The sequence below is a fragment of the Callospermophilus lateralis genome, chromosome 14 (assembly GCF_048772815.1).
Source record: "Callospermophilus lateralis isolate mCalLat2 chromosome 14, mCalLat2.hap1, whole genome shotgun sequence".
In the NCBI taxonomy this organism is placed as follows: Eukaryota; Metazoa; Chordata; class Mammalia; order Rodentia; family Sciuridae; genus Callospermophilus; species Callospermophilus lateralis.
The window spans coordinates 96109619-96126602 of NC_135318.1; the positions used below are offsets into that span (position 1 = coordinate 96109619).

The 16984-nt window shown below is 49.3% G+C and overlaps 1 protein-coding gene across 3 annotated transcripts in view; it reads right to left on the reverse strand.

The window, feature by feature from the left end:
• Window positions 1–16458, reverse strand: part of Fam178b (family with sequence similarity 178 member B) — an 82889-nt gene extending 66431 nt beyond the window's left edge. The window contains exons 1-5 of one of the 3 annotated variants that reach the window (XM_076833386.2): window positions 16340–16443; window positions 16180–16306; window positions 14941–15002; window positions 11592–11696; window positions 5003–5155 (exon numbers count right to left, since the gene is read on the reverse strand). In XM_076833386.2, the coding sequence (XP_076689501.1) occupies window positions 5003–5155; window positions 11592–11696; window positions 14941–15002; window positions 16180–16306; window positions 16340–16443 (551 nt within the window). Of the gene's footprint in view, window positions 1–5002; window positions 5156–11591; window positions 11697–14940; window positions 15003–16179 lie in introns of all 3 variants that reach the window. The other 2 variants (XM_076833388.2, XM_076833387.2) reach the window with 2 other exon arrangements.
• Window positions 16459–16984: the final 526 nt, after the last annotated feature.

Sequence of the window (16984 nt, forward strand, 5' to 3'; positions counted from 1 at the left end):
GGGGAGAAAATTGGCCCAAAGGGGAGTCCCTCAGGACGAGCATGGACCAAGTGGGGGACCAGGCCGGTTCTGCACACCAAGCTGCTGGAGCAGAGCCTGGGCCTCCTTGGAATTTATGATCCTGATAATTTCCAAGGTAAGATTCTTCCAGCTTCTACCTCCTTGCCTATTTTATGGGCAGCAGTCCCAGTGGGCAGTCTCCAAATGCCTCACGAATCCCAAGTGATGGCAGGAGGATAAACACCAAGGGCAGTTATTTATATAGTATTGGTTTCTGGGCGCTCGCCAGGTTTTCAAAAGAAAGTTTAAGTAAATGCCTAAGCAGAATACAAAGAACAACATGGCTGGCCTTCTCCTGTACCCCTCTTCTGTTTCTTTCTTTCCTCTGTTTAAAGCTAAGAGGGCCACCTGGTCAGAAGCCCAGGGCTCCCAGCACCAGCCCAGCTTGCTTTATTCATAACGAGGGGCATTTCCAGCCAGCAGGACTGAGTCCTGTCCACAGCCCACAGCTGGTGGATCGCTACTCACAGCTCCAACCCTGGTGGCCCCCTCCAGGAGGAGGAGATGCTCGAATCAGAACAGGAGCCAGGGCTGCTGGGCCTCGGGAAGGTGCAAGATACACGCAGTGCCACCGAGGTGAGGAGACTGGACTCACCCTCCTGCTGCTGCTTCTTGCCTGCTGAAGTCTTCCCACAGGAACGCCCTGCCCCATGCCCACCCTCATGCCAGTAGTGGCATATGTGCCCAGAGGACATGTGGGAAAGCCTGTGAGCAAGCCGGCCAAGCAGGCCACCTCTCCCTTCCCGGGGAGCTCATTTCTGCTCTGATGCTCTGCACTAGGGAGAATCTGACTTGCTTTTGAATTGCTGTCAAGGAAGGAGGAAAAACTTCAGCTCCTGGAATTGGCTGACACCAACTGCTGTCATTAGGACATGTTACTTTGGTTCCAGGGAGTGACCCAAGGTCACACATTCAGCCACACAAACCTGTGCAGGCCACAGTCAGGAAGGCCTCTTGCACTCTGCTGCCCAGCCCACCTGCACCTGCTCTGTGACCCAAGGTGAACAGCTTGCTTGATCTGTGCTGGCATTTCCCACTTTGTTCAGAGAAAAGAAAGATATTTCTCCCTTCACAGAAGAATAAGGAGAAGTGAATCTATTTCAAGAGGTGATTTAAAAAAAAATAACACTTTCTCTCCCTCCAGTGATAAAAATTATACCTTCATTGTAGAAAGTTTGGAAAAGGCAGAGGCGTATATCTAGGAAAATAAAATCTCCTGCCAGCTCACAAAGTGTGAACTCTCTGCATTGCAAGACCTGGTACCCTCTGGCTGAATATGGCAGGGTCCTGTTGGTCACTAGGACCTTTCCCATTCTGTGTCTGAACTTGAAGTTTTTGGCATAAACATGAAATGAAAGATGACCCAAGGCTAAATGGTGACCTCCAGGAAGTGGCCCTTGCCCACTGCCCCGCGGAAGCCACCACAATGTCACATCCCAGTGTCACACAGCGGGCAGGGCATTCCTCCAGAAAGCCCTGTGCAGATTCCCAAAGCCACAGGATTGGAGGCTCATTAGCATATCTGAGGGAGGAGGGAAGCTGGGAGGCCACCTGGCCCTGTTTGGCAGCACTGGCTGATCCTGGGTCACCACTCCACATGGGGCTCATCTGTCAACACTTCTGTCCACCAGCCAGTCCAGGACGGGAGACCTGCTGTGGGCACAGCCCAGGGCTGAGGCAGGGAGGGAGCCTCCCTCTCTCTGCTGCCCTAGAGTCTGTATCTCTTCTTTCTCCAACTCCACTACCCTTCCTTCTTCTTTTTCTTTCAGTTTTTCTTTATCAGCTCTGTTAGGTCCTTTTTCCAGATCGTAATGTGAACCCTGACCAATGCTCTTGCACACCCAATAATCTCACACAGCTGCCAGCAACACTCTAGACCTTCAGGCAAGTGCTTCTGTGAAAGAATATGCCCATCATGTGGCTTATAATGTGTGTGTCCAAAAGCCAGGAAAATGGTTAAGGTGTCCAGGTACCAGGGCAAAGCGGCACTACACTGTTTGCTGCAGTGCCTGGGCCAGCTCAGATGCTGATGGCAACAATCTATAAAATCATTGATAAGACAACTGAAGGCGCTGGGGTTAAAGCTCAGTGGTAGAGTGTTTGCCCCTCACATGTGAGGCATTGGGTTCAGTCTTCAGCACCACATAAAAATAAATAAAGTAAATATATTTAAAAAAAAAAGACAACTGAAAAACAAAATTTTTTTTTTTTTTTTTTTTTTTGTACCAGGGATTGAACCTGGGGCACTTAACTACTGAGCTACATCTCCAGCCCTTTTTTATTTTGAGATAGTGTCTCACTAAGTTGTTAGGGCCTCACAGATTTGCTGAGGCTGGCTTTGAACTTGCTATCCTCGTGCCTCAGCCTCCCAAGCAGCTGGGATTACACACTTGCATCACTTCATCTGGCAAGACACCTGACATCTTAATACTGACTGATATGAATGATAAGAAATTACTATATTTAGGGGCAATAGTAGTATTAAAATTACATCTAAAAGTAGAGTGCTATATTCTAGAGACATAATCTGAAATATTTACAGATTAAATTATGTGTGTCTGAGATTTTCCTGGAAAGTAATCCTGGGGGAATGGTGTTGTTAGGTGGAGCAGAAAGGAAAAAGACTGGCTTTGAGCTGATCTGTGCTGAATTGACAGACGGATACATGGAGATAGGTTATGTTCTTCACTACTCTACTTTTATTTTCCTTTTAAAATTTTATTTTGTAGAACCCAGGGCCTCACACATACCAGGCAAGGGCTCTACCACTGAGCTATATCCCCAGTTCTTTAAAAAAAATTTAAAAATTTTGAGACAGGGTCTAAGTTGCCTAGGCTGACTTCAAACTTGCAATGCTCCTGCCTTAGTTTCCCAAGTAGCTAGGATTACAGGTGAATGCCACTGTTCACTCTCCTTTTATATGTTTGCAATTTTCTACTTTTAAAGTAAAAAAAAAAAAAAAAAAACTTAAAGATAAAAACTTTTAAAGGAGGGGCTGCAGTTGTGGCTCAGTGGTAAAGTGCTTGCCTGGCATGTATGAAGCACTGGGTTCAATTCTCAGCACCACGTAAAAATAAGTAAATAAAATAAAGGTATAAAAAATACAATAACATTAAGAAAAATTAAAAAAAAAAACTTTTAAAGGAAACATCAAAATATTAAAAATAATCTTTATGTTACAAAATATGATGAACTCAGAATTAATGAAATAAACCTAATGCCGTGATTAGCACAGTGAGTGTGTATGCTAGAGGGTCGAGTTTTGGAAGCTTGGTCCCCAATATGGAGATGATAGGAGGTGTAGGGATGTTTCAGAGGTGGAGCCTCAAGTGGTCATTAATGGATCCTTCCTTGAACTTTTCTTTGGCTTCCAGTCTGGCCCTGAGATCCTTCTCTCTCACAAACTCCTACCATGCAGGGCCATCTGCCATGAGATGATGCAACTATGGGCTCTCACCACTACTAGTGCTATGTTGTTTGGACTTTCAGCCTCCACTATGAGCCTTTTTCTTTATAAGTACCCAGACTCAGGTATTTAGTTATTGTAATGGAAAATGAACTAACACTCTTAAGAAAGCCATGCATGGCTGGAAAAGAGAGTAAGATTCCTATGTTTAAGTCTTAATGTGGCCTAAGAGACCACAGAAGCAGTCCAACTTCTGTGCTCCTTACAGGTGGCCAATGGTGGCCCTTTTTACATTCCCTTGTTGTCCAACACAGCAGGGTACGCGGAAAACTACAATTGCACTGAATCCTGTGGACTTTTTCTTTCTCACAACTCTAAGTGTTGAACGTTATTGTGGTAAATCATTTAAAAAATCCTCTTAAAAAGCAATCTAGTAGGTGGTTATGTGTAATGGGGATACATTTACTCCCCAAAAGGAGAGGTACAAGACAGCTTCCTCCTGTTATCAGGTGTGCCTGTGGCTGGGGAAAAATTTCTGTGTTGGCATCCCACAGACCAAGGAGGTGCCACATCTCCAGCAAATACAGTGCTCCCTCATTCCCTGTGGGGGGCATGTTCTAAGACCCCCAATGGGAGCCCAAAATGCTAGATAGTACCAAACCCTACAATTTAGTACCTTTTCCAACTTCACCAACTTAGCACACACTATGGCCCAAATTTTTGCAAGTAGAGGTGTGATGGCAAAGCTAGCAGAGTTCTGCTTCCTGGCTCCCTGGACTGGAGGTGTGGTTTACCTCTGCTCGCAGCACCCACAGCATATCACTTTTTCTTCCCTTAAATCAAGAACTCTCACCTTTTCACTTAAAGGAAGTGCTTCACTGTTCCTGGGGCTCGTTTGAACTCCCAGCATTGCTGCTCTTGTGAAGCAGAGGTCACCTGAACACACTGGGACCCTGCTGGGACCTTCAGCAGCTCTGAAGACAGTGACAGTTACAAGGACACTCATGGGCAACTGGAACACAGTGTGGATTCACCGGACAAGAGAGGATCCACATGCAGTTGGAGCAGAGCAGGATGGCCTGAGACTCCATCATGTTGTTCACAATGGGACACAACTTAAATCAATGAACTTTTTATTTCTGGAATTTTCCATATAATATTTTCAGACCACAGTTGACCACAAGTAATTGAAACTGCAGAATGTGACACTAAGGATAAGGGGTCCTGCTGTGAATGGAAGCAACCATCCCAGGCCCCCTATGGCCCAGAAACTGGTCCCAGGGCTGACTGAACCGTAAACCCCAGGCCCTGTATGCTGCGCACCACTCACAGACTGTTTGTGCAACAGTGGAAGATTTTTTACAGTTTGTGCTAAATTAATAAATTTTATAAGTAGACAGGCATGACTATGTCACTGATATCCCTAAAAGAGCACACAGCCATTGATCAAAACATGGCTCTGGATGACCTCTTTTGGGGTGTCTCTTATCCCTGGGCTCTAGAGGGAGGGGGCCTGGCAAGGCTTTGCCCACTTACCTGAGAAACAGTTCTTCAAGGTGATTGTGTGGCTTTAGATGTGAGGAGTCCAGAATGCAGGGCAGGGGATGACGCCTGGGCAGAAACACAGTCTCACCTGGATGCACAGGTGGGATGACTTGCAGGGACACGGAGAACCTCTCCACCAGCATCCTGGAGAGGCAAGGGGAGGGGAGCAGGGATCAGAGGCACATCTGGGTTTGGAGCATGGAGGAAGGACGGATGGCCCAGGAGCGCCCCCTGTAGACCAGAGGGACAGCACCACCTGCTGATGAAGGGCGGGCCATGTACCTGTAGACATGGAGCCCTCACCAGCCTGCTCTATCAGAACAGCACTTCAGGGCCAGGGGATGGGGAGCCAGCACCGGTTCCACCCAGGAGCTCTGCTCAGGTTAACTTTCACTGCATGTTTTCAAGGCCAGGTGTTGAAGGGTGCATCAGCATTGGCCAACCAAGAGAAGTGTAAACTCACTGCAGTATTCACTGGCTAGGGGAGGGACCCACAACAGAGCAGCCCACACAGTGCAAATAGGGAGAGTGGGCAGAAGGGCTGGTGCAGCCAAGGCCAGGGAGAGTGTCTTGGGAGGGCTGAGGAGGCAGTGGCCCAGGGGCCACAGGGGCTTGGTGGAAGCACAAGACAGCAGGAGGGCATCAAGGCCAGCTGCCAGGGCTGGATTCTCCCCTGACTCCAGCTAAACGCAGAGCCTGCCTATCCCTGCCAAGCGTCTGATTTAGTAGATCGGAGCTGTGCCCATGAACAGGGAAGGAAAAAGGAAGAGGGGACCCTCTGAAACGGGGATGGGAAAAGGAAGGCTTTCAGATGGTTCCCAACAGTGAGCTAAATCTCTATGTGACAGATTGGCATGGGCACCTGACTACTGTACACTGGTGGGTAGAAACAGCAAGCTGTAGAATAACAGGATGTGTGTGTGTGTGTGTGTGTGTGCGTGCGCGCACATGGTCATACCCCCTGCCCCTGTGGAATATGCTCCCAGACCCCCAGTGGATGCCTGGAACCTTACTTATATAGTATCGAATGCTATAGCTTGTTTTTTCCATAAATAAGCACTTATCACACACTGTGGCTGTAATCTATGCAGTTTGAGGTGTGAAAGCAAAACTATTAATTGCACAGATTCATTCTTCCATTCCAGATCTTGGCAACACAGAAAATAATTTTTTCTTTCCTTATTGGGAATGCTCATCCTCTAACTTAAAGGAATTACTTTATACTATCTCCTTGGCATATCTGATTAGCTGGCATCACTACTCTGAAGTTTGGGGGTGCTGTTAAATAAAATTAGGGTTACTTGAACACAAGCACAACAATACTGTGACAGTCAATTAGATAATTCAATTCTTAACTAATTGGTGAGTAGTGTATACAGTGTGGATACATTAGACAAGGGGATGATTCATGTCCTGAGCAAGAGGACATGAGATTTCCTCACCCTGCTTAGAATGATGTGCAACTTAAAACTGAATTGTTTATTTTTGGAACTTTCTAGTTAATATTTTCAGAGAGCAGTTGACTAAGGGCAAGTACTGACACTATGGAAGGTGAAACATGGGTAAGGGGGGAATATCTACATGTTTATATACAAGAATACAAATCTACTCAGACACACAAGACATACCCCACTGTGATCTAGAACAATCATCTCTAGGGGACAGGATTAGGGTGAGGAGAGAGAAGAGTAGACATGTTCTGTTTACTTCATATATGATAGTTCTGCTTAATGTTGTAGTAATATAACATACATTTAACAACAATAAAACTAAATAAGCTGTATACACTGCTTTCCTTCTTCTCTCCAGAAGACAGCCCATGCCCAGCCAGGTTCCCAGCCAAGTCTGCTGTCTGAGACAGCAAACTTAGGAACAGCTCAGGGGCTCATCAGGATCTGGGACACCCACAGCTGCCACTGGAGGTGAGGGGGAAGCCTGCAGCCTGCTGGCCAGCCATGCACACCTGTCTCCCTCTCAGCCCACGTGGCCCCAGGTAAGGCCACATCTACATCCCAGGGCTCTGCTGAGAATGAAATGGGACAATGAATGGGACCACTGATGGGACAGGAAGATCTGATCTGAAGGCTTTTAGAAACCATCTCAACACACCACCATGCAAGGGCTAGGGTTGTGGTTCAGTGGTAGAGCGCTTGACTCACACTTGTGAGGCACTGGGTTCAATTCTCAGCACCACCTATAAATGAATAAAATAAAGCTCCAGCAACAACTTAAAAATAAAAAGCTGCCATGCAAGTGGTAAAATGAGTTCTTGCTTATGTCTTTGCCATCAGACTTTTATGAGTATCTACTGAAGCTTATATTGCTTTTATAGTCAGGAAAAATTTGCAAATTATTAAAAGTTCTGTAAGAATTGGGCTCATTTGTGAAGGGGGCCTAGCCCTGTCCCCAAAACCAAAGGGATTTTTGTGATGTTGACTATAATGTATGCACATTATTAGCCATTCTGAGACGACAATTACACATCTAATTGAGGATTTCCTGTGCAGCCTGGAGCTGGCAATAAAGGATGATGCTGTGTTTTAAATATCCACCCCGCAAGCCCCACCACCCCTTGCTGCCCTGGCACACACTTAGGTCTTTTAACTTGAAGAAAGAATTTAGGATGTCATCCCTTCCAGACACAGGCCATTCCCAGGCCACGAGCAGACATGCTCAGGATCTTGGTGTCCTTTCTGGGACAGGCAATTGTGGCAATCCTAATCGCCTTGTCTGGCTGGGGCCTGGCCCCACCTCAGCTGCACCCCTTCCAGGCTCACAGCCTATTCCCTGGCCCCACCACTTCCTGGGTCTCTTCAGAGACAGAATAGGCCACTGGGCTTTGTAATGAGTTGTCTTTTTTCTTTTTTAGGCATCAGGTTGAACAGTCCCATCAGAATGATCCCACATCAAAACAACCACCTCAAAGTGACTGTTGTCAAAGAGGCATTCTCAAAGCACCACTGGAAAACGTCACGAGCCCAGAAAACCAGCAGTGATTTCAAAGCCAGGAGTATCTTTAAGCTGGCTACACAGATAACTCCCTTTCTAAAGTGAGGAACTGTGAAACCTCCAAGCCTGACTTACAGCATCCTGTAAGTGTGGTCAGAGGGAACAATGGCAACAGTTATTCTTGCTACAGAGATTTTATAAAGGTTTTGAAAGGTTCCATTCAGAGCTTACAAAGGTTTTGAGAGGTTCCGTTCAGAGCCTATCTATCCAGCATGTGGGAAGCCAGAAGCCCAAACCATGCCTCAGCTCACAGAGAAGATGGCCTTGGTCACGTGGGGTACCACAAGGCCTTCTTGAGAGGGAAGCCCTGAATCTGCTGGGATATCAGGCAGCACCAGCACCTGCCCTCCTGGAATTCAAGGGGGGCACTTCTCGGCAGCCCTGCCCTGGATCTCCTGCACTGTGCAAGAAGCTCTGCCTGCTTATCTGGGACAATGGTTCCAATCCCAATGAGTTCCCAGACTTCCCACCATCCAGATAAGCCCAGAGGAGCCCAGACACAACCTCTTGCTGTTCTTGCTTTTAGCCACTCCCTTCTATTTTCATTGAAAGGTCTTTAGCCAAGTGGTGTGACCTTGCAACAGATGATGTCTGACAGGATCACAATGGTCACAGCTGCCCAAGTTGTTCAAAAATCTTCAGATAGCTTTTGTCTCCCTTCCTCAACTCAGCTGAAACCATGGATCTGCACTTGCACCTGCACAGGTGACTGTCTGATGGGTGACCTTTGACATCAGAGGGCTCCAAACTCCACACTCAGAGCAGCTAATGCAGCCATTTTCTGAACATGGGTCCCATGAAGAAATGGGTAGCTGATGGTACCTGCACGAACTGTGGCTGGTTCACTTTCCCTGCCTCCCATCACTGTCCTACTGCTCCAGTCTCTCAGATCACTCTTTTTCTATCCCATAAATACCCCTAAACTCTACCCCTGGGAGAGGTGGACTTCAGTGGGGCTCCTCATGTATGAACCTGGGACTACCTTCTGAATAAACTCCTTCTCTTTTGCAAAACCCACTGCTTCGGTGGCTGGCATACTGGGTGGCAGGCAGAATGGGCCTTCCTGGGTAACCACCTAAGCGAGGCCAGGCCGGCCACGCCAGCATGCACAGGCCCACGGGCCAATCTGTTGTCTGTGGCAGCTTTCACCCAACAACAGCAGAGTTCAGCCTCTGCTACAGAGAATCACAGGCTTAAAGTTACATTGACTCTCCACAAACTTCACAGTAAGAATCTGCTGATATTTGGTCTAGTGCAGAGGTGATTATCAGAAAATGTCGAAAAAAAGACAAATGGCCAGCCATGGTGTTGCTCACGATCATTTTTTTTTTTTTTTTGTACCAGGGACTGAACTCAGGGGTGCTTAACCATGCAGCCACATCCCCAGCACTCCTTATATTTTATTTTGAGACAGGGTCTTGCTAAGTTGCTTAGGGCCTCACTAAGTTGCTGAAGTTGGCTTTGAACTTGTGATCCTTCTGCCTTAGCCTCCTAAACTGCTGGGATTATAGGCACGTGCACAGCCTTATAATCACCTTTGAGCAATCAGAATGGTGTGAATTCTTTGGGGATCCTAAGAGCAAGGCTCTGAGGACATGTACATTTTATATCACTCAACAACCCCTTCAGAAATGGACACAGAACATTGAGCATTTATCAAAGCTTTGCCCATAACGGCCTGGACCAGTGCTAAAGCATACTCAGGCTCAGGGGGAAAAAAAAAGCCTGGATAGCACTCAGCAAGACCAATGGCAGGGGTTACTCTAGGGCACAGGGATCCTGAAGATCCCCTCCACCCCAACTTCAATGCCCCCTCTCCCACAGCATTCCCATTAGCACAGAAACATGCTGTTATTTTCCCCAATTAAGAAAGAAGCCAACCAACTAACCAAACAACCCACCAACGTACCTTGAACCCACTTCTTTTCCAGCCACTGCCCATCTCACTCTCCTGTCCTCTCCCCTGTCCTCCATGAATCTATTCCAGTCAGGCCTGACCCCAGCAGCCCACCAGAGCTGCTCTTGTCAAGGTCACCATGACCACTATTTTGCTAATTGCAATGGTCATTTCTCAATCGCCCTGATTTGACCACTGGTTGCCAGTACTTGGCAGCTGGTTTCCCTCCAGACCACACAGCGTCCTCTTCTGTTCTTGCTGATGGCCTCTAGATGCTCAGGGCCCTGATCTTCTCAGGTACTCGTCCCCCAGGGTACTTGTTCTCATCCAGCTTCAAGGCAGCAAATGCCACCTCCACACAGAACTCCCAGGCTCATGCTCCAAGCCACCTGCCCGATCTTGCCCCTAGAATTCCCCAAGTGAATTCTTGACCTCATGTCCAACCCCAACCTATCCTGTGATCACTTAAGTCTTCCCATTTAAAGATACTCCTAACCTCTAGCTGTTGGGGCCAAACACTTGGGGTTCCCTTCTAGATTCCCTCCTTTTGCCATATCCTTAATCTAGCTTGTCAGCAAATTCTCTCAGTTCTATCTTAAAAACATATCCAGAACTTTCCTGCACCTCCCCACCCACATGTCTCGCCATGTTTCCTAGTTCTAAACTCCCTCCCTGAGGAAGAGCACGGAAGCTAGAATTTTTCTTCCCTAAGGTATCCCCCAAGGATCAAAGAAACACCGATCTTCCCTGCCCCAGCTGGCCACAGAGATATTCTGTGACCTCCTTTGTCTGATCAGAGGTCATAAGACCCTCCTGGCTCCTGAGGGTCCTGCCCACACCCTGGAGAAAGGCAGCTGACCACACAGCCCTCGCTGGGCTTCCCCACCTGGTCTATCAGAAATCTTGTCTATGCCATGAAGCTTCCAGAAAACCCAGAAGGACGAGGGTCCAGAGAGCTTCTGGAGGGCTGAACGTGTGGAGGTCCCTGGAGGGCAGCTGCCCAGGGAGGGCTGGATGCTGCACCTGCCCCAGCCTCACTCAGCACCTCTTCAACTGCATCCTTTTAAAATTCTTCATAGTAAACTGGGCAACACACATTTCCCTGAGTTCTGTGAGCCACCAGCAAGTCAAGCCAAACCCAAGGAGGGCTTGCAGGAAGCCTGACATATGCCGGGTCACTGGGGGACAGTGCAGCAGCCAGCGTTGCGATGGCACGGAGGCACAAGAAGTCCTGTGGCTGAGCCATCCCCTTGTGGGATCGGCCACTATCTCTGGGCAGGTAGAGTCAGAGCTGAATTGGCCTGAGGGCACCCTGTGGGGTCCCTGCCTTTGGGGCGGGGACGGCAATCAGCCAACACAGCCTTGACCCAAATGAAAGCACTGACAAAGTCACTTTCTTTCCCCAGACAGGCAGTTTTCAGTTATGTGGTTTCGTGTAGCTATTTTCCAAAGAGATCTGGTTTCGTGAACTTGGACAGTTAACTGGGCTGTGTTTTATGATCTGTGTCCTCTAAGGCCAGACTGGACCCTGATGCCCAGCAGCTGATCAGATATTTCTTGAATCAATGAATGAATGTGACTATAAGAGTAGGATTCTGCTTTAGAGCTCATGAACGGCCTACAAATTGCTGGTTGAAATTCTGACCACACCTGCAGGAGGCCCCGGCCCGGCACCTGTGTTCGGGGGTGAGTGGCACTTCGTCTTCACGGAGATCCAAGGTGAAGTCAGGGTGGTGCTGCAGCAGCAGCTTCTCCCACTCCTGCTCCCGGGCCTGCTCCCTGTGGGGAAAAAGCCAGAGCCTGTCACCAGGCTATAAGCACCCCTATACACCTACAAGGCTAGGAAGCAGAGGCCGAGTCACCCTGGTCTCCCTGCAGGAAGGCACCTGGGTCTGAGTTTGGGGGGTGTGGGAGTCACTGCATCCACGCACTGTGCTGCCTCCAGCGAGAAGAGATGAGTTGATAGGCCTGAAGGAAGATGGGTTCCGACACTCAATGTTATGTGTAGCTTCGTGGACACTGTTTTGGAGTTCACTCTTTTTTTTTTTTTTTTTTTTAAACACACTATTCCTGAGCCTGGCTCTTCTGCTCCCACAGATCCAGCTGCACAACCGAGCAGAACCACGCCCTGGGCTCCTTGGTGTCCCTGACTCACTGTCTGGCTCTCCAGTCACAGATACTAAGACACTCCCTATGTCTCCCAACCCTTTGTCCCTTGTCCTGCAGTAGCCTGGAGCCCTGTTTACTTCCAACCAGTTGTGACCACAGGCCCCTTGTATGCACCATTATCTTGCTGGGGTTCTGACTCCATGCTGTGGTTTGATTATGACTTGGCTCCAACAAAACTCATGCTGAAATCTGAAGGCCAGTGTGATAGTACTGAGAAGTGGAGGCCCTGTAAGAGGTGCTAGTCAAGGGGGTACGGCCTCTGAAAGACTAAGCTCTTCTCGGCTCTCACGGGAGCTCTGCCCCTTTTCTCTTCTCTGTGGCCCCCACCTTCCCGCCACACATGCAGTAGCACGAGGCTCTCACCAGATGCTGGCAGGTGCTTGTGGACCTCCAGTGCTTCAAGTCAAAATACCCTGGTCTTTACAATCACCCCATCTCAGCTATTCTACTCCTACAACAAAAAATGGCCCAAGACATTCCCTAACCACCCTGCAAACACCGAGTATAAGGTTTGTCCTGCAGCTTCACTGTCTGTGCCTCCCCAGCCCCACTCTAGCCCCTCCAAGTACCTGCCAGGAGATTCCAGGTGAAGTCAGGGTGGTGCTGTAGCAGCAGCACGGGCTATCAGGTACCATGGGCTATCAGGTACCATGGGCTATCAGTTCTGAAATATTCTCTCTCCAACCCAGGCCTCTCTCTTGCCCTCAGATCCTTCTATTACCACTAACTAGATGATTTCCAGCTGAGTGTGATGTGGCCAGGTGTGCCTTCCTCTTTCCCACAAAGGCCCCCACTTCCTGGCTACTCAGGCCACAGAGCCATCAGAGGTCCCTCACACTCCTTCCAGGGTTTCCTGATGTGAGCCACCAGTTCTCCAAAGGCCACCAGAATGTTCTTTTTTAAATACATCTGTGCCTGCTTAAAATTCTCCCACGGTTCAACCTGTGCTTACAAGCCATCCAGCCCCCTTGCTACCTCAACTCTATCTCTTGCCTCCTTTCTCCCACTCCTCAATGAGGAGACTCTTATCCTTGCTGGCCAGAAGCAGCCTGGCCTGTCCCACCTGCCTTTACACAGGGCTTATCCTTCCCAAACAAAACTTATTATCCTGCAAGGGTCAAGGACAAGAACATCTCCAGGAAGCCTTTCCTGACCTCCAGATTAAGTAAGCAGTGCTCTTTTGGACCCCCCATAGTAGCTCCAGAGACTAGGAAATACCACATCCATTCTGTTCCATTTCCAGGTGAACAGGCACTCCACATGTCCAGTGCCTGGCCCAGGCCCAGTGCTTGGTGTGCCATGCACTGAAAATGTCCACGCCTCGGCCCATCCATTCATGAAGCCCTAAACCCCAGGGTTGCTGAATTTGGAGTAAGGAAATAATTAAAGTTAAATGAGGTCACAGGGTGGGACCCTGGTCCAATAGAATTAGTGTCCTTATAACAAGAGGAACCAGAGAGCTTGCTTTCTCTGCAACATGAGGACATGGCAAGAAGGTGGCTGTCTGTAAAACAGGAACAACCTGAATCAGTAACCCAACTGGCCAGAGTCTTGATCTTGAACTTCCCACTTGAAATAAGTGCCTGTTGTTGAAAGGCCCCCAGGTGTGCTACTGAACAGGCCGGAAAAGAGCAAGAATCTCCCACTGCTAGGCACACTGACAGCCAGGTATGGGTTCTCCACAAGCATTCACTTTCCTTTCGATATTTTCAAGCATCTATGAATTCAGGGCCCAGTGCTCGGCACCATGGAAATACATAGACACGGCTCCTTCCCTGACCTGCCATCTGGTTGGGAGGAAATACTCAGGTTCAGGAAGCTAAACAAAAGTCAGAGGAGCTGGGAGGAGGGAGGAAGGCCAACTCTGTGGGTGGGGGCAGAGGGCCAGAAAAGGACAAAGGCAGAGAAAGCAGTAATCAGTCTCACATGTGTGTTTAACGCCCACCTGTGGGTAAGAAGGCAGAGAGAGGAACTTGGGAAAATCAAGTCTCCAGCCTGAGTGCCCAGTGGGGCCGTGAAGCCAGAGCCCTAAGCATGAATTCCCCATCTACGCTCAGCTTCTGCAGACGCAACCCAACCACACACACTGAGGAAACACGACCCAACAGATAGGAGAGAGGACAGAGAAGAATTAGGTCACACGAGCATCTGCTCACATGCCATCAAAGAGTAGCCTGGGAAGATGACCCCAGCACAGGAGCAGCTGCTGCGGCCGCTCCCAGCATGAGAGAGGGTCTACTCCAGCCAGCAGGTCCAACCTTTCCACCCCACGGGCTCACCAGGGCCAGCCGACCTCCCCAGCTGGCATTCAGCCAACAGCAACATCGGCTGGTCCCAACGCCTCTGAACCTCCCTGATGCATCTGCGATCCTCATCAGCCGGGGATTCTGCCTCTAGAAGCTGCTGAAGATAGAGGGTGGGAAAGCCAGCCAGAAGTGATCCAGAACCACCTGCGACAAGGTGTGGCTCCATTGTGAGAGGGCAGGTGTGAGCAGCCAGCCTTCGGAAATCGAGCTTCCATGCTGGGGCGGGACAGGGCAGGGGAAGTGCTGCCCAGCATGACTCCTGAGGCCACAGGCACAGCTATCCATTTTCCACTCCCTGCTAACTGAACACCTCCAGTCTTTGGGCATAAGGAAGCCAAGGAGCATCTGGACAAGGGTGCTGTCCATGGTGGGGGGTGAGGCGCCCTGCTCAGAGATGCTACCCTTGGCACAGCTCCACTCCACTTGCTGGTTATGAATCTGTGCACACAAGGCGCACTGTGTCTGTTCAGGGAAGCCTGCTTCATTCAGACGGATTTGCTCTGAGTGCTATAGTGCTGCCAACTCCACAGACATGTCTCTCCACTCACCTCTTCTCCTGCAGTAAGTAGTCCAAGCTGTTGACATAGCGCTCTGAGCCCCCAGAGGCAAACTGGAGAGAGAGAACATGGGGACGGGAAGAAAGGAAGACAAAGACACAAGGGGACAAGTTAAGCTCTTATTTATTTTGCTTCCTTTTCTAAACAGATAATACACTCACATGGTGAAAAAAATAAAAAAGCATAATGGCATTCAACAACATGCCTCCCAGTCACCTACCCCAGCCTTCCAGGCCCCTCCCTACACAGGTGGGCATTTCTTGAATGCTTTTAGAGACATTTTACACAAAGACAAGAATAACAACAATTCATCATAGACATCCCCTCTTAACACAATACTATAACCCTATCTTGCACTTGGTTCTTTTCAATTAAAAATACATCTTGTTTGAGAGGCTGAGGCAGGAGGATCACAAGTTCAAAGCTAGCCTCAGCAAAAGTGAGGTGCTAAGCAACTCAGTAAACAGGCTCTGTCTCTAAATAAAATACAAAATAGGGCTGGGAATGTGGCTCAGAGTTGGGTGCCTGAGTTCAATCCCTGGTACCCTCCCCACAAAAAATACACCTTGAGAGTCATTCCATATCAATATCAAAGAGATTTGTGGTGCATGTGTAACACTTTTGGGATATTATGACGTATTTTATTAGCTCCCTAGAGGTGGACACTCAGGTTACTGACAATCTTAGGCTATGGCAAACAAGTGCTGCCCTATTCTTAGAGAATGGTCTCTGGATCCATGTGATCTTAAAAGTCCCCACACACTGTTTACAAGAGGACTTTATTCGCTTTCTGAAATTCATCACTGAGGTTTTCATTAGGAATCCCATTGCTGGACCAGGGTCAGCCGGACTCTCTGGGCTCAACTGAACCCAGACCCCAGCACTGAGATCCTTGCTTGCTCCAGGGCCATATCCTAACCTTAGCCATGAAGGTCTTGAGGAGCTTCTGTGCAGAAATGGAACTGAATTTGGTGCCACTCCCAACATGTGTCAGCAGGAATTAGAAGCAGAACAAAGAGAAGAGGTACAGCCTGGCCTTAGGGCCCCAGGGTGGGGTTACGTGGCAGAACAGGGATGTCAAGGGGAGGGGGCTAAAGGAGGCTATGGGTATGATCAAGGAAGGGGTAGGCAGAGAGGAGGGGCATGGAGTAGGGAACTGAAATGGGTGGCTGAAGAAGGACAGCAAAGACAGGAGACCAAAAAGTGGCTGCCACCTACCGAAGCGTGAACATCTGTCTCTGGAGTCGCGGCCTGCTGGCTTGGGCCTGCCATATTCCAGAACAGCTCCTCCAGTGAGCCCAGGCCCTCCTTGGGGTCAAAGCCCAGGGGGTCCTGCGCAAACTCCTTGGGCAGTCTTCTCATGTCCTGAGGACCTGAAGCACCCACCCACCTTTGGCCTGGGGTATCTCGGTGGGTCTGCAGTAGCCTCGGGTTTAGGAACTCAACTGGTGGTGGACTCCAGTCAGTGGGGAACATGTCCCCGCTGGTCTGCATCTTGGGCTTCTTGGGTGACTTGGGAGTTGGAGCCAAGGTGGGGCTGCAGAGCCGTCGGGAGGGGCGGAGGAGCCCCTGGCCCAGGGGATGGTCCAAGAAGCTGTGATTCAGGTTAGGCAAGAAGATGGGCATGACAGTGGCTGCCTGGACCCCTGTGGATAAGACGAAGTCTGTGGTGTCCAGTTTGCCTGCCATCATCCCAGACACAAAGCCAGGCTAAGGAGAGGGCAGCCTGGGATTTGCCACAGGTAGGATGCAAGGGAAATCCCCAGCCAGTGCTTTTCATCCCCCATGGGTGCCACCCTGAGTAGGGCTCTACCATGCAAGAAAGGGACACCTACCTTCTCTCCAAGGAAGGGCTATCACAGTCTTCTGGGGCCTGGCCATCTTCCAACTGTGGGACACTCTGTCCTGGAAGGAACCCTGTCAGGTGAGGCAAACCCCCAGGAGAAAGCTAAGGCTCTGCTCCCTGCATTACCCAGAGAGGGCGCCTGGCCAGAGGTGCCTGGGAGGGACTCTTCCTTCAAGTTCCCCTCACAAT